Source organism: Eucyclogobius newberryi, unplaced genomic scaffold (assembly GCF_026437365.1).
Source record: "Eucyclogobius newberryi isolate DKJ021-1_F unplaced genomic scaffold, fEucNew1.0.hap1 SCAF_7, whole genome shotgun sequence".
NCBI lineage: Eukaryota > Metazoa > Chordata > Actinopteri > Gobiiformes > Gobiidae > Eucyclogobius > Eucyclogobius newberryi.
The window spans coordinates 28,497,051-28,515,657 of record NW_027316389.1 but is presented as its reverse complement, the minus strand read 5'-3'; the positions used below and the strand labels follow the sequence as shown (position 1 = coordinate 28,515,657).

Genomic DNA, 18,607 nt, shown 5'->3' with positions numbered 1-18,607 from the left:
CCTGCAGCTCTTTCCTTCCTCTTTGCTGCTGATCGTATTGTGCTTTCACTACTCATGAAAACCAGCCTCTGTTTATATTTTTCCAATAGAAGATATTCAACACAGTTTTAAATGCAGCCGTGGCAGTGAAAAATTACAATTTCCTTTATAATGTCATGACATTTTAAAGAAAAGCAAGAACTGGTAGTTTTGGTCTATGTAACTATCAATGTTATTTTATTTTATTTTATCAAACTAATAGGATTCTGTTCAAAGTTCACATTTTAAACATAAATGACAAAAAAATGAATAAAATTACCTGACAAACTGGTAAAGAATCACATTTTGTCCATTTGTTACACTGAATATGACGAGCGATTCATTTGTTTGTGGCGGAAATGATTCAACTTATTGAATCTTATTATATGATATTTGTCCATTCAAATTGCTCTATATCTCACAGCCCTAAAGGTGATGTTCCATTCTTTTTTCTTTTTTTTTGGAAAGGACAGTAAGCAGTGCAAAATGGGGGAATGAGAGTGGGGAGAGACATTCAGCTAATTCAGCTACAACACCAAAGCCAACATAACGTCTAACCATTTGGCCTTTTCATCCCTGTGAGAAGTGACATGATTTCACGCATAAGGAGAATATTAAAAGAGATCCCAGTTTGACTCAAAGACCTGTGTTATGGATCAAATGGTAATCGTTTTATGAATAGTTATGATCTGCTTGTAAAATTAGTTTATACTGAATAATTCAAACTCCATCTCATGCCTATTAAGTTTCTAAAAACAGACTTTAGATGCCTAACTGTGTGCACTAATGCTTTGATACTTTGCACTAGGGTCACTCTAGTTTGCCTAAAGTGATATAACAGTGATTTTATGAAATATTTGGGCATTTTAAAGTGTTAAACTACCAACCAGAGAAGACTGACAACCACTATTGCAGAGGTTCCCAAATGTGTTTCCTCAGTGGAACAAAATTAATACGTTATAGTGGGTCGTTATAGTGGAACCCTAACCCTAACCTTTTCATATTTTTCATGTACAAATTCTGTCTACAATGACATTTATGACTAAATTGTTTTAATTCCAATCCCATTCTCATTCATATCCTATTTATGAGTACAGTATAAAGTCAAGTTGATTGTAAATTAGATGAAATTATATGTTTTAATAGTAGCAGAAGTTCATTTTCTGAATGTTATTATAAATTGCCTTTTCTCTCAATCTATTCCACGCTATAAGTGTTTTTGTATTCACTCCCTTGCTCTGCTACTAAGAAAGTTGTACATTTGTTCAAGCTCGATTAAGCTTTTTCCCTTTCTTCTCAAATGTACTTTTTTTTATTGAAAAAGCGCATTGCACATTCCAATACACAGGGTAACCTAAACACCAAAAAACATAAAACATTTGTTAACAGTGTGAGGAGCAAGGAAACCTTTACAAAAAATCAGATATTGTAGGCTTTTCATATTCAGTTCATTAAGGCCACTTTGTGTAAAAAATGACCACTTGCACTTTCAGTAAAGAAGAAACCTTTTACCATGTCGACCCAGTCCTCTGTCGTTCAGGAACAAGATCAATCAACACGAGAAAGAAGAGTCCTGCTTTAGGCTTTAGTCCAGACTGGATAGATTTAGGGGCTTCTTCTACTAATGGCTGCATCCCGTTTATTGTCGTACATTTCAATTTGTGAGCGCAGCAACCGCACAACAATCAATGGCTCTTAGCTCATTCCATTGACTTTGCTATTTATACAGACCCAGTATAGGCAACGGAAAGACGCATAAAAAACGACCTTCAAAAATAATATATGTTCTGTAAAACTGGAGTCAACAGGTTCAGTGCCAAAGAAAATAAAAAAATAAAAAAATGTAGGAGGAGGGGTCCCAAGTGTATTCAGATTTTGAGAGTCTTATACAAACTGCAAATCAGATAAAAATGCTAAACTTAAAGCAGGGAATCTCAGATCAGTCATTTAGATTATGTTTCTTCGTAATAGTCCAGCAGCTTCCTGTCTCAAGCTGACTGGACTTCAGATAAATGCGCGATACAGAGCAGGTTCAGACAAACTAGCATTCAGACAAAATTAAAACATACTTATTTAAAAGTATGGCAAAAGTAGTTGTAACAGCAGTTGCAACAAAAACAGAAAGTTGGCCAATACTAGACAAGCAGATTAAGTGAATTGTAAGTCTTCACACAGATAATCCTAAAAGTCTTCCCCAATGTATTCTTGACTTTTAAACTGACCCTAACCATGTATTAGCCTATGACTATTATTCATCTAAATTTCTTTTGAGTAGATTTAGATAAAGTACACATATATTGAGGTACATTTAAAGGTTAAAGTCTGATACAAATTCACTGTTTCTGAAAAAAATCTAAGAGTTAGGGTTCATGGTTAAAATAAATAAATAAATAAATACAATTATATGCTATACTAATACAATGTGACTCAAATTTAAAAATCAAATTAATAAAATTCCTCCCAACCTACAGTCCAGAAGCTTTCCCAAAACATAAGCTGCTAAAATTACCTTTGTTGACCCTAGCGACTAAATCTGAAACATACATTATAGGTGGCCTGCTTCTCTATTTTATGATAAGTTAAGTTCCTCTTAAACCCAAAATACTAAAACCAAATACCTTGTTTTTTCCTCTTGGTGCCGCACAGAAGCCCAGCCATGGTTCGGACACTAACGTGGTCTGGTTTAGTGAGTCTGTGGAGGTGGTCCGAGCTGGGACAGGGAGCCTCCTGACGTGCTGGTTATTTCTGTCCCACCCCCAGCACCCGTCCGCCTCAGCACAACACTCCAGTTACACCACGTTATGCATGTGTGTGTCTGTGCGTGCGTGTGTGCGTTTGTTTGTTTGTTTGTTTGTTTGTTTGTTTGTTTGTTTGTTATGGAGCTATTATTGTTGCAAAAAGATTTGTGCATTTGTAATGTGATTTGTCTGTGTGTAATTAAAGGTGGTATGGACGATTTCAGCAAATTTTTTATCATATTTCCTCGTGTCGTGGATAAATCATTTGTCCTGCCACGTATCAATCATAAAATGCACCTACCGCTCACCTGCAGCCGCGTGCGGTTCGTCCCCACGTTTCCGCATGCCTAAGCGCATGGATATATCATAATATAGTTCCCTCAGTGTACGGGGCAAAATGAAGACGGAGAAAGACAGTTCGAGCTGACGCAGAAGTGGACAGAAATCTACGGGAGACGAGAGATGTGATGCGCTCCGTTGCGCTAATAAACAAACGCACGTGTGTGTTGGATCAGTCCGCACGGGGGAGTGCGCATGCGCACTTCCACCTGAGTTCTCAAATCGCCGAAAAATCGTCCATACCGCCATTAAGTTTGACGTATGTACTTTGATTTGTGTGTGCGTAACTTGATTTTTGTGTGTGTAACTCGTTTTGTGTGTGTGTGTAATTTAATTTATGCATGTCTAAAATCATCATCTTGTTTGAGCAGATGATCAAAAATGTCTAAGTACAACACACGCATCTCTAATTACACACAAATCTGTGTTGCCCAGCTCAAACTGTGTGTGTATAATCAGATCCATGTAGACAATGTGTGTGTGTAACTAGATCCGTGTCAACGTAACTAGGTTTGTGTGTCTGTAACTAGATCTTTGTGTGCAACTAGATCTGCGAACTAGATCTGTACTTGCGGAAATAGATCTGTGTGTGTAACTAGATCTGTGTGTGTGTAACTAGATTTGTGCGTTCGTAATTAAATTTGTGCGTAACTAGATTTGTGCGTAACTAGATTTGTGCGTGCGTAACTAGATTTGTGCATGTGTAATAAATTGACAGTATTTATTTTAACCCCCACAGTTTCACATGTACAACATTCTCAATAGGTCCTCTGTTGCTCTTTTACATTTAAATTACACATTATTATAATATGCAGTAATGGGGAGAATACTTTGAAAATGCATTTTGTTACAGACTATGGAATACCTTCAATTAAATGTATTTTGTAACATATTCTGTTACATTGTCCAATCAGAATACTATTCCGAATACTTTCATGTTGAGTTGCACTTGCTCATAATGCAATGGTTCTCAACCTGGGGGTATGGACATTATTTCAGGGAGATGCTATAAGACAAAAAATACCCTAACCCTTAAAATTGATACAATAGGCTTAAACAAGGCTTGACTCCCTTTGTACATGCTCACACTAAAAAAATATTTCTGAAGTTTGAAGCCTAAATTGTGTGTGCAAATACTGTAATGTTTTCCTCTGCTTAAGAAAAGTAACTGTATTCTGAATACCACCAAATGAAAGAGAAACTCTATTACAGTTACTCTAAATTTGTAATTTAGGTGCGTGTATTCAGTTACTTCCAAACACTGATAATATGTATGCTGATTTAGTTTGTTGACATTTTTTGACATTGAATTAGTGTAATAACCACAGTGCAGTGTCCTTATTCTAATAATAATTAAATATAAAATCATAACAGTGTTTAGCTTCTTTACACAAACATAACTACTGTAGTGGTTTCCACCAGTACTGTAGTGTTTTGTAAGTCCTCCCACTTATGAAAGAGGGAGACATTCAAAGTTGATAATGATTAAATAATTATATCAAGATTTCAAATATGACACACTGCATGAGTGTGGGTATGTTTAATATTTTGTTTTTGATTTATGTTTATTAACATATTATAAGAGTTATGTGGGGCACCAGCTATGGTTAGGCAATTAACAATTCTATATCGTATTTTCCGCACTATAAGGCACACTTAAAAGCGCACTTAAAAGCACAATTAAAAGCACACTTAAAAGCGCATTTAAAGCCTTTAATTCCCTCAAAAACCGTCCGTGCACTTTATAATCCGGTGTGCATAATATATGGATTATTTCTGGGGTTAGGGTTAGTGCTTACTGACCTCGAAGCAATTTTGTGTGGTATACGGTGTATAAGACGATTTGGGACACGAGAGACTCCGATGCACGTCTAGAAGCACGTTTACGGTACTCCGGAAACGGAAGTCCCAACAACTTGTATGCAAAGCATTCTGGGAACAGTAGTCTACCGCTACACACAACGCTCGCAGCGCTCTGTCAAAATGTAAACTACATTTTATACGTCAGGAACAGCGCAGACACCTAAATAAAGGACCCAAAATTAAGGACCCCAAGATGGCTCCTGCCAAGAGACCATGGATCTATTATATTATCGCAAGAGACACGCTTACGACGCAGACTTTAAACGCTGGGCTCAAATATCAGTCAACTGTCGTTAGAGCTTTCACGAAGGGCGGAAGGTCCTGGGCAGATAATTAGAGAAGAGAGGAATACGAGAAGAATACCTGCTCCATCAGCCAAAGACCGAGCCAATGTTTCAGCATCAACAGCACCAGAACCACAACCTCCACCAAAGGATTCATCAGCAACCGCTCCACCACACCCATCAAAGGATTCAACTCCAGCTGCTCCACAATCACATCCACCGCCTCCTGCGAAGGACTCAGCAGCAGCACCACAACAATCTTCACTGCAGCATAGGAGTCATCAAAATGATTCCCTAGAGGGTCCTTATCAAAGGTCTTGGACCCATCTGTAACAGCCCCAGTAGCATCCCTGTCATCGCCCTTGCCCCTGCAGTCCTGGGAACCCCCCAACAACATCTACTCCAACTACAGATTCCTCACTCTCCTTCCCATCTCCACTCTCACCCAGGGGCCTTCCTAGCCATCATGAATATCTGACCAAATCGGGCATTAAGATGGCTCCACTCACACCTAATATAGCAAGATCAAGAGTTCTGATGTCAACACTGATGAACACCTTCCCGCACAAACCTGTGTCCCCGATTCTTGCTACACTAACAAAAGCCCAACAACCTACCCCCACGCATTTCACCTTGTCCCAAATTCTCCCTGGCAACCCCTACACTCCCCCCCAAAACAACTTTCTCCAGCTGAACTCATATGAGACTGAAATCCTCTTTGGCCCACAGAAACAAAGATAAAGTGTTAGCAGTCACCTCCAGAGTCTCGCTCTAAAACCTATAAATCAAGTTAGAAATATAGGGGAATAGACTTGAATTTTAACAGCCACGTCAAATCAATAACATCAGCAGCTTTTTACCATCTAAAAAACATTGCCAAAATCAAAAGTATTGTGTCCAAACCAGTCTTGAAGTCTTATCCATGTGTTTTTCTACGTTATGCAGCCTCCCAGAAAGCACTCAGGTGTCCAGCAGTGCATAACGGCGCTGCGCTGTGCGCGACTCATGCAGTCCTTGGTTTAGTCCAGTTGAATTGGCAAAAGCCCATCTCGAGGACATACGCTCCATACACAGGGGAAAATGGGGCTTGCAACGGGGCAAGTGCCATAAGGTTAGGCACAAGAAGTCCATGCAGACATAATTAATTTGATTTATTTTATGTTTTACATTTTGGGAACAAATTGAAAAGCGGAAAATCCAACAATGTTATTGTTCACTTCTTTCATTGCCTGTGTATGAGGTATGACTGCAAACATCACACACACAGATGATACTTTTGAATGCCATAGTTATCAGTCATTGGTTCAAACACTATCACCATATATGGACTGGCACATCCCACTCCAACTTCCAGCAACCAAGTCCATCCTCTTCTTACACCAGTGTTAAGGTAGTAAAATGGCGCCCTGGAACTGCCCTGGAAAAGGCTTCCGTTAACGCTAAGTCTGGGGGCAAAATACGGCCCCATTAGTTTCTCTTCTTTTATGTCCATAGCAGCCAATGATGCAGAGGTATTCCTTGAAGCATAATATGGTGTATTGTCATATTTGAAGATTATTTTGTTACAGAAAGCACAGTTCTTTTTGTACCATGGAAGTGGTCGGACAGAAACTTTTACAGAGGTCATTTCAACACCTCAGGGGCCGACCAGCTCTCTCCCCATGATAGCGGCCCAAACCAGGACCACCTCCTTGCTGATGTTGCAGCCTTGTTGGGACATGGTGGCTGTCCACCAACCATCAACCATTCCATCCATGCAGCTAAAATCTGGAACAGTCTTCCTGAAGATGTGAGACATCTACTCTGGCAATGTTCGAATCACTCATCAGTGAACAAGACTGTTCACTGTTCACTAGTCTTCATGATTTTCTGGGTCCACTGGAACCGTGTCTCCTTGTGAGCATTGGTTAAGAGTGGTCTAATAGCAGGTTAAAAGTCTATGGAGGATCCTTCACCTTGCTGTTCGCAAGATTCCAGATGCAGCAGCAGCTTCAAATACCTTTTTGCTGCTTTGTAATGGGATTTTAGAAACTGCTCTCTTAATCTGATGTATTTGTCCGGCAGAAACCTTTCTCATTGTGCCTTTTGATTTTATTACAGCACTCAGTCTTTTAAGATAGGAGTCAATCAGCATGACACTTCTGGCATTATTTGCCCACTCTTCTTTGCAGAAACGTTCCAAATCTGTCAGATTATGAGGGCATCTCCTGTGCACAGCCCTCTTAAGATCACCACGCAGATTTTCAATGGGATTCAGATCTGGGCTCTGGCTAAGACATTCTTTTAATCTTCTTCTGGTCAAGCCATTCTTTTGTTGATTTGGATGTATGCTTTGAGTCATTGTTGTGCTGAAAGATGACGATCTTCAGCTTTCTAGCAGAGGCCTGAAGGTTTTGTTCCAACATTGACTGGTATTTGGAACTGTTCATAAATCCCTCCACTAAGAAAAACAGCCCGAAAGCATGATGCTGCCACCACCATGCTTCAATGTGGGAATGGTGTTCTTTTGGCAGTGTTGTTGTTGTTTTTGTGCCAAACATACCTTCTAAAGTTCTACTTTGGTTTCATCAGACACAACACATTTTCCCACATGCTTTTGGGAAACTTCAAATGTGTTTGCGCAAAATATAGCCTGGCTCGGATATTTTTCTTTGTAAGATAAGGCTTTCGTCTGGCCACCCTACCCTTAAGCCCGGGTGAGAGTTGTCACGTACTACACAGCCAGTGCTTGCCAAAAATTCCTGCAGCTCTTTTAATGTTGCTGTATGTCTTCTGGCAGTGTCCCTGACCAGTTTCTTTCTCATCTTTTCATACATTTTTGAGGGCTGTCCAGTTCTTGGTAATGCCACTGTTGTGCCATATTTTCTCCACTTGATGATGACTGTTTTCACTGTGTTCCATGGTATACCTAAAGCCTTGGGAATTATTTGTACCCTTCTCCTGACTGATACATTATGCAACCTCATTATTATAGTTTATAATTTGTTTTACTCCCTCCCTCACCAAAGGATTATAGGTCACATTATGGTGGAAAAAGTTCTGAAACGATTTACCTTGGTCTACTTTTTTTACATCACAAAACCTGGCATTTTAACAGAGGCTTGTAGACTTTTTATATCCACTATGTCAGAGGTCAGGTCAGATAAGGTCAGATAAGACGAATAGACTTTACTTATGTAAAGACTAATAGGGATATTTTGAATTAAAAATAAGTGATAGAAATCAGTCTAGAAATCAGGGCTTCCAGGCAAGACGAGGCTTAATGATGTCCTGCAGGTTCTTTTGAAAGAATCTTGTAGCACTGCCAACAAAAGTCTCCACCTCTCTTCTGGCCTTATTTAACAATATGTGGGAAGGGCCAAATTCCTTTTTCAGATCCTTAATCACGCCTGTAATAAATGTTTTCTTGCTCATACCTACTTGTTGGACATGCTTTTCTGGAATGTAGATCTTCAAAACATTTTGAGTTAAATCTTCAGTGATGGCAATGTACATTTTGTCGTTTGGATCTAATCCACACCCATACTGAAACAGTTTCTTCATCAAAGTGTTGATCAGCACTTTAACAATCCTGCACCATACTGACTTGGGGTCATTCTGAACAAAATGGGAGAATGTAGAGACCAACACTGAATCATTGACAAGCAGGTGTTCGTTGTTCTTTTCTAAGAGGTCCTTAATTTTGTTTGGTCTTTTGGTGATTTCAGGGTTTTCATTATTGCCACCTTGAGTACTTTTGTCTGGTCTTTTGGCAATTTCAGGGCTTGTTTTATCGCCACCTCCAGTACTTTTTTTTGGATTTTTGGCGATTTCATGGTTTATTGTATTGCTACCTCGAGTACTTTTGTTTGGTCTTTTTGTGCTTTCAGGGCTTATTTTATCGCCACCTTGAGTACACTTGGGCATACACAGAGAGCAGCCTACATCTGAACTTGTAAATTTTCTGCCTGGTTCATTTAGTAAAACAGGTTCAATATGCACGGTGAGTGTTTTGCCAGCTTTCCTTTTCTTCAAGTTGGTAGTTTGCAGAACGCTCTCTCTAGGGGAAATTCCCTTCTTGGCGGTCATCTGCTCGATAAAAGGGTGTGTTAGCGCTTCTCCTGGAGTGATTCTTTTTGACGGATTTACCTGCAAAAATTTCTTTAAAAAATTAAAAAACTGCCCATGCACCTTTTTTTCCTCTTCAGAGATTGGCTGTGGGTGACATACTGACATGTTCTCCAAACTAGTTAAATATTTGGAGTCATTGTCATTGAGGGGAATGTAGGGCTTTCCTGTTTTGTCCGTGTATTCTTTGGGTGAGTTCAGATGATAGCAGCCACATGTTTCCTTGAAGAAGTGGTCTGTGAAAAGGCCTTCTCGGAGTTGCTGGACATCAGGCATGCCTATGATCTGTGTAATAAACTTCATCATTTCGTGTTTGCATTTACCAGGAAAGAAATCGCGGCCGATGAAAAAAAATGCCATTACACAGCCAAGAGACCACATATCAATTGCCTCATCCAATTTTGTTCCCAAAGTCACTTCTGGAGCTCGATAGCTACCAGCCTGGATGACAGAACCAAGAATCAGGTTTCTCACAGAGGTAGAAAAACCAAAATTGATCAGCTTGATTTTAAACGGTTCAAGCGTGTGATTAACCAGCATAATATTGTCTGGCTTGAGATCTCCATGAATCATTTTGTACTTTGCCAGTTCATTAAGCGTTTCTAGCAGCTGCTTGGTAATGTAGCGGATTTCGGAGAGGTGAAGACATTGGAATTGTCTTCCACTCATGAAATCAAACATATTTTGATCCAAGTGCTCTAGGACAAGACAGAAATGGTCCTGGTATTGAAAAGATGTTATGAACTTCACCACATTTTTGTTTTGACTCAGACTGCTCAGCTTCCGAAGAACAAGTGCCTCGTGTCTGGTGTCTCTGGACCGCAGGGGTCGAGATATTTTTATAGCCACAATTTGGTTTGTCGAACAATCTATGCACCGAACTACACGGCCATAGGTGCCTTCTCCTCTCAGCTCTTTTATCTGGTATGAGCCAAAATCACCTGAAATAAACTGATTCTCCTTCAAAACTATTTCTAAGTGGTCCTTACTTTTCTTTGGTATTTTGGTGCTTTCAGGGCTTATTCTATCCCCACTTTGAGTACACTTGGGCATACATGGAGAACAGCCCACAGCTGTACTTGTTACTTTTGTGCCTGGTTCATTTAGTATAACAGGTTCAACATGCACGGTTAGTTTTTTGCTTGCGTTTCTTTCCTTTACATTGGTAGTTTCCAGATGACTCTTTATAGAGGCGTTTGCCTGCTTGGCAGTCGTCTGCTCGATAAAAGGGTGTGTTAGCGCTTCTCCTGGGGTGATTCTTTTCACCGGATTTACTTGCAAAAGATTTTTGGAAAAATTAAAAAACTGCCCATGCGTCTTTTTTTCCTCTTCAGAGATTGGCTGTGGGTGACATACTGACATGTTCTCCAAACTGGTTAAATATACGGACTCTGTGTCATTGAAGGGAATGTAGGGCTTTCCTGTTTTGTCCGTGTATTCTTTGGGTGAGTTCAGATGATAGCAGCCACATGTTTCCTTGAAGAAGTGGTCCGTGAATAGGCCTTCTTTGAGTTGCTGGACATCAGGCATGCCTATGATCTGTGTAATAATTCTCATCATTTCGTATTTGCATTTACCAGGAAAGAGATCGTGGCCGATGAAAAAAAATGCCATTACACAGCCAAGAGACCACATATCAATTGCCTCATCCAATTTTGTTCCCAAAGTCACTTCTGGAGCTCGATAGCTACCAGCCTGGATGACAGAACCAAGAATCAGGTTTCTCACAGAGGTAGAAAAACCAAAATTGATCAGCTTGATTTTAAACGGTTCAAGCGTGTGATTAACCAGCATAATATTGTCTGGCTTGAGATCTCCATGAATCATTTTGTACTTTGCCAGTTCATTAAGCGTTTCTAGCAGCTGCTTGGTAATGTAGCGGATTTCGGAGAGGTGAAGACATTGGAATTGTCTTCCACTCATGAAATCAAACATATTTTGATCCAAGTGCTCAAGGACAAGACAGAAATGGTCCTGGTATTGAAAAGATGTTATGAACTTCACCACATTTTTGGTTTGACTCAGACTGCTCAGCTTCCGAAGAATATGTACCTCGTGTCTGGTGTCTCTGGACCGCAGGAGTCGAGATATTTTCATAGCCACAATTTGATTTGTCAAACAGTCTGTGCAACGAACGACACGCCCATAGGTGCCTTCTCCTATCAGCTCTTTTAGCTGGTATGAGCCAAAATCACCTGAAATAAACTGATTCTTCTCCAAGACAATTTCTTTGTTCGATAGCATTTTGTTCATAAAAAGTTTTCAAATGCTTATGTGTGTTTTATTTCTGTGCCTGTTCTCTGTTCTTCTTTGGTATCCAAGTGTTACATTACCACCAGACTTTCTTCTTCTTCTTCTTCTTCTTCTTCTTCTTCTTCTTCTTCTTCTTCTTCTTCTTCTTCTTCTTCTTCTTCTTCTTCTTCTTCTTCTTCTTCTTCTTCTTCTTCTATGGTGTTTTATGGCGGCTGGTATCCAAGTGTTACATTACCGCCAGACTTTATTCTTCTTCTTCTTCTTTGGTGTTTTATGGCGGCTGGTATCCAAGTGTTACATTACCGCCAGACTTTATTCTTCTTCTTCTTCTATGGTGTGTTATGGCGGCGGGTATCCAAGTGTTACATTACCGCCAGACTTTATTCTTCTTCTTCTTTGGTGTTTTATGGCGGCTGGTATCCAAGTGTTACATTACCGCCAGACTTTATTCTTCTTCTTCTTCTTTGGTGTTTTATGGCGGCTGGTATCCAAGTGTTACATTACCGCCAGACTTTATTCTTCTTCTTCTTCTATGGTGTGTTATGGCGGCGGGTATCCAAGTGTTACATTACCGCCAGACTTTATTCTTCTTCTTCTTTGGTGTGTTATGGCGGCGGGTATCCAAGTGTTACATTACCGCCAGACTTTATTCTTCTTCTTCTTTGGTGTGTTATGGCGGCGGGTATCCAAGTGTTACATTACCGCCAGACTTTATTCTTCTTCTTCTTCTATGGTGTTTTATGGCGGCTGGTATCCAAGTGTTACATTACCGCCAGATCGCGTACATCAGAGGATAGTAAGTGACCTAAAAGAGATTACCTTTCTATCACATCACAAAGTCAGAGTTTACGTTCTAGAATTTGATGATGTCATTACCACTTTGCCATGATTTGTGTGTCCGACAGAGTTCAGGCTGAGTTCAGCCTCTCTTCTTATTTCTCTCTTTCTCTTTTTTCACCAAAGATGAAGAAGACATTCCCAGGTGAGGCTGCATGTGTTAATGGGGCTAGACCTAAGAACTCATCGTACTAAACAGACAGAGTAAACACCTTTACTCTATTAGTTCCTTTAACCAATAGAACTTTGACATCGATAGCGTAGGTTACAAGAGATTCCTTCTTTGAAAGATTCCATCCACGAGTTACAGAATGATGAGGAATTACGACCATTGCGAATAATGGTTTAAACTAAATATTATATCCTTTGAATGGGTAAAACGGCCATGAAACTTGAGTCATATGCTTGAGTCTGATTTTTCTGAGCAGACACACGGAATGTTGAAACCTTACTTTTTTCAACATTCCATTCCATGTTAGATGTAGTTTGTGCATGGACAAACTACATCTAACATGTTTCATGTTTCTTTTTTTCTTTGTACATTGTGTACATTTGAAGCTAAATATGAGCCCAACATTTGTGAAAACACAATATTTAACTTCTAATAGACCTAAACAACATCAGTAGCCTACCAGTGATATCAACTGACTTTAGCATCATATTTAATGTTTTGTGATTACAGCAGAGTGCTTCCTGGAGGATGGGCTGAAACAGGGAAGCGTGCTGCGGCCCCGTCCGTCTGTTCATCCGAGGAGAAGGAGAGAGACTTTTCTCTAGCTAAAAATTGCAGGAATCAATCAAAAAATAGCACTGTAAGAAGGGTAAAAGCTCGGAAAAGTTGAAAAGTTGATTTTTGCATGATATGGACCTTTAATACGTAATTAGGCTATATAAACATAGCATTATAATGAAATTGTATTTATTATATACACATACAACATGAAACTTCTAATTAACATTAGAATAAACTTTCTAATAACTAAAACAACTAAATATTTTGACAATAAAATATTGTGGCCATGACTAAATGATTAGAGAATGATCATCAGCACCTCACATGTAGCTCTTCTAACAACTATATTAGCTATTTCAGTGAGACAAGCCCCAAAGATCTCTCTCCGGTCATACGAGTACTTTTGGGCTAGCTCTAGAGCTATCTACTGTCCACTGTGGGGTAATTTTGCCAAAAGGATTCTGAAGTTAAACGGATCTCTCAACACGTATTTCTCGCAGTTTATTCTTATAACAATCCCGATCAGATATCGGGATTGAATTGATTGCACTGTGGCCCCTGTGCGCTCCAGGCCCCACTAGCACGTCTAAACTCATGGGAAAGCACCCGAAAGAACAACTGTCCTCGCGCTGACTGTAGCTCGCTGTTCACTTGTGCTGGTGCGAACCTTCGTGTCATTTATTCACACCTGATAATAAACTTCTTTTAAACAAATTAAGATTTGGGATCGATCCCACTTGCCTCCAAGACAAAACGGTAGATTGCGATCAACGTATTGGGCTTTTATAGATGACAGTCTAACAGCGAGTTTCAGATAAACCCAGGTTCCATCAAGGACTAACGTGAAAAGTGTCCCCAGTGGTCTCTAAACAGCATGGACAGAATCCTGGAGCAGCCACCATTTTGGAGAGCCAGGGCCCCCTGTTATAGCAGTTGGAAACTCCATCAATCACAGTTTGCATTTGTGCAAATTTAGTCAAAACGTAATAAGCACAGACAGGATCATTTATCTTGAGTTACTTTATAGCTATAAGTGAACAGCCTTTTGGGAAATGACTTAAACATGTAAGTCAAGTCGCTTCTGCCTTCAACGTGGAGACTATAGGCAATAAGTGTAATGAGTGAGTAACAAACAGGGAGGCACGAAGCAGATTGAAATTGATCTTGCTGGTTCGCCTTGTCCCTGGAGAGGAAGAGGAGGAGAAAAGAGAGAAAGAGCGAGAGAGAGCGCTGGGAGGAGGAGTTAGGAGTGTCGGATATAAATAATGGCGTCGTATAGAGGCGACTGACTGGACCTTCTTAAATATAGCACTGGTTATTTACACCAGTCCAGACAACAGTGAGTAAGAGCAGCAGCAGAAGGGACCAATACACAAGAGACTGACAAAAACAATACATTTACTTTTCTCTATAGTATATGCCACGCACTAATGTGTTTACACCAATACCAATACTGGTATCAAATATAAACATATTAATTGAGAATTGACTGATCAGACTATTCACTGGCCCTTGTTAGTCCAGCACATCTCATAATGTTTCTGTGTTAGTTCTCTTAACTGTTCTGTAGAACATCTCATAATGTTAAGGTCAAAATATAAGATAAGATAATCCTTTATTGTCCCACATGGGGAAATTTCATGAAACTGCAGAGAACAGTCGTCTTACCCGGAGATCGTCACGTTATCCCGTCGCAATACTGACCTAACCTAATACTGATGTGCAATTCTGTCGTATGTGCAATTACTGTGAAATTCATGTGCAATCTATGTGCTGTCGTGACACATATTCATGTGCAATTACTGTCGGGATCACATGCAATGGTATTTATTTATTTATTTATTTATTTGTCTATGGGAGTTTTTATTTATTTATAGGAGATCTGTCAAAATATTTCCCCCCCCCTATATTTGGCCCAACAATAGTTACTTACAAGTACTTACTTACTAGTACTAGTTACAAATCAACGCAGTCCAATAACCTATGCATTCTAAACTCGTGAGATCCAAAGTTAGTCGCTGCCATGTTCTTGCTGAGTAAAAATGTGTAATGTATAGAATAAAAGTCCAAATAAAATCACATTACACAGGCCAAAGCAGCATAAAAGGGATGCACATCACAGAAAACACATTAACAATATACTTGGAATATAAACAGAAAGAACAACAAATGTTAGTTTAATTTTTCTTCTTCAAATAATTATGTAAATAGAGGTGGGAAACATATCAAAAGTTAGATAAAATAGTCAATGTTGTTTTGAAGATATGCAAAATATGAATATGAAATCTATAATTTAATAGTTAGAAAAGAATGCTACAAAAAGAGCTGATTCAAAATGAAAATGAAAACAATGTTTTCAACAATGAAACAACTTTCAAATAAGGTTCTGTGGAGATATTTCTGCACTTTTGTGATACATTTTACAGACATTTCACATTTGTCTGATAATTAAACCTTAACTAATATGTTCAAAGTCATGTCTGTTGGATTTACATAATATTGTCTGAATATTGCTATCAGGATACTTCAAAATATATCGAGATATTCATTTTTGTCAATATAGCCCTTGCTATGTACTCGATGTACTTTGATAATATGCCTTAGTGAGAGAAAGTCAATGACAATTTAAAGTTGAGCTCAGATAAAAGACATAAGAAATACAGGGCTATTATGTCAATTGTAGCTTATACTCACTTTCTGTAAAACCAGAGGCACTGATGTTTTGTTGGCTGAAGGAAGTGGCTTTATGATTAATAGTACAGTTATTGTCACATGTGCGGAGGCTGTAGGATGGACATAACCTTACTTGGAAAAACGGTGTCTTTGGCCGTTTGTGAGCTGTGCAAAAAAAAAAAAAACGCACTTCCTTAAACTTTATCAGGACAAAGTCAGGCCAGTGGAGCTGAAGGCTGTGTCATATAACAACGAATGACCATGTTGACCAAACGGAATATATCTCGCTCTTTGTTTACATTCTCCAGATGATGAGATAGATGATATTATGGCATATTATCAGAAATGTGCAAAACCATGTCTAGAAAGTTTGTGGTTGAGGTTCAAGAATCGTGCAAAATGTGAAAAGTTTTAGTATAAATGTTCCCTCATTATTAGTTTAAGCAAAGTTGTATTTTAATTGATTCCTGAATGTTTGAGTTAATCCTGTACTGTCCTGTAAGTGAGGCTCGTGGGCTCGGAAAATTCCAGTTTTCACCTATCCCCGCCCACATCCCTCTATTTAGTGGTAATTATTTAAAAAATGAAGACACCGAATGATACATTCACGGTTCTAAAATGTCACGTTGCCACTTTTCAAAAACAAAAACATGTAAATGACAATCTGCTGCTTGTTATGGTGAAATGTCACTATGAAGAGGCGGAGCTTATCAGTTCTGCAGGTTTGAACAGGAAGCCAAGCAGTTTTTGATCAATATTGCAATTTATAATACAAATCTCTAAAAAACTAAAACTCTTTTTACCATGGATATATTCTAAGTTACCATGCTTCATTCATATCATTTTTATATCTCCCTGCTCTCCCACAACTCTTCACTATGTCGTTTCAAACTCTTCCAAAAGTACAAACAAAATACTACTATACTATACAGAACATATGACTTTTCAGTATGTGAAGCAATATTTTCCAGCTGCATCTTTTGTGTCATGTGTGGACATTATTTCAACACTGTGTTTTACCAGTGTTGACCACAGAGGGGCACTGTTGTCACTAAAAACAAACTGAGTTCCATTGAGAGACTAGAAAACACATGGTGAAAAAAAGCATGTAGACAAGGATTTACACTAAGAAGAATAGGATGTGAGGCACTGCATCCTTTGTCCTCTGACGGAGGATGTGTCCAGTGGAGCAGAAACATAATTATCCCTTAAATGTTTATCCAGATGTGCCCTCTTTGTTTATTATAATCAGTCTGTCTCCGCTTTGTGGAGGAAATCTTACAAATCTTACAAATCTTACAAAATCTGAGACTTTTTGTCAGGTGTCACAAGGTTATCAGTTGATTCTGATATTAGCTAATTCAGTTTTCTATCCTCTTACACAGTGGTTCCCTCTTTGGTTCCTAAAGTGTATAGGAACCCCCGGGCAGTCCCGAGGCCCTAAACTGGGGTCAAGATGTCATATTAAAACTATGAAACTGTATTTTATGGATTTTTTGATTGAGAACAGTACATTTAACTGAAAATATGTAAAACAACACAATAAATTACTCAAATAAACCAAGTTGAAAATTCTAACAAACGTCTATGTCATTTTGCAGTGGGGGTCTCGTGTCAATGGCCCTGGCTTGAAAAGTTTGTGACCCCCTGATGTAATAAGTAGCATATTCCTCTCCAAAATGTCACAATAATTACTGTGACATGAATATTATAACACTGTACCATGTTATGTTATGGATATAGTTACATCATGTTATGGATATAGTTACATCCCTGGTCCTGACACTTGTCTGAGACTCTTAAAATACTGTTTTAAAACATATCCTACTTCTGTCAAATACAAGGCACCGTAAGATATCCTCCTAAACAATGTCTCCTGTAAATGGAAAACTCCACCTTTCAGAAGAATGCACAGAACTTAATGAGGTCTATTTGCTCGCATGGTGGGCCTTTCACAGTGTACCCACAAAGACACACACACAGACACACAAAGACACACACAGACACACACACAGACACACACAGACACACACACACACACACACAGACACACAGACACACAGACACACACAGAGACACAGACACACACACACACACACAGACACAAAGACACACACAGACACACAGACACACACACACACACACACACACACACAAAGACACACACAGACACACAGACACACACACACACACAGACACACAGACACAGACACAGACACACACACACACACACACAAACACACACACACACACACACCAGGGCGTTAAGTCTGCAGCTGTTGCCTCCACCAGACACAGGCCCTGCTGGGATGGGTCATCTCCAAACTGGACAAAAATACTTCACAGTCACAACTACATTCTTACACTATCTAATGTGCGTCAATGTTGATACCAGAACTAAACCGGTAGAAAACTAAAATAAATCCCTTATATAACATTATTTCATTGAAAATTCTTGCTGCAAAATACTTAAAATGAAGGGAAAAAAACAACAAAATCTTGACTAAACCTGACAAATCAAGAACTTACAATTAATAACTTTAAATCACAACCACCCCAAACTACATTATTGAATTACAAAACACTTCAAACGTGTACTCTGAAACAAGGCAAATCCCATTATCTGTGCCAGCTTGCATTCTTGACATGGCTCACTCAATTGTAGCTATAAATACACACAGCCTCATGATAACTCAATGTAAAGCTGCTGTGTGTGTCCTTTAGTTGTTTACGACTTTTTAAAACCCACAGACAATACAATC

General features: G+C 39.1%; 2 protein-coding genes across 3 annotated transcripts in view; both read right to left on the bottom strand.

Moving 5' to 3' along the window:
• adck2 (aarF domain containing kinase 2) overlaps positions 1-18,607 on the bottom strand; it is a 226,913-nt gene that overhangs the window by 87,486 nt on the left and 120,820 nt on the right. The gene's annotated exons all lie outside the window — the stretch shown is intronic.
• Positions 1-18,607, bottom strand: part of parvb (parvin, beta) — a 31,956-nt gene that overhangs the window by 13,079 nt on the left and 270 nt on the right. Inside the window, exon 1 of one of the 2 annotated variants that reach the window (XM_072434709.1) lies at positions 2,637-2,735. The exons of the other annotated variant lie outside the window; for it this stretch is intronic. Within the exon in view, the coding sequence (XP_072290810.1) occupies positions 2,637-2,676 (40 nt within the window). The 5' untranslated portion in view covers positions 2,677-2,735. Of the gene's footprint in view, positions 1-2,636; positions 2,736-18,607 lie in introns of those variants that run through there. 2 annotated transcript variants of the gene reach the window in all.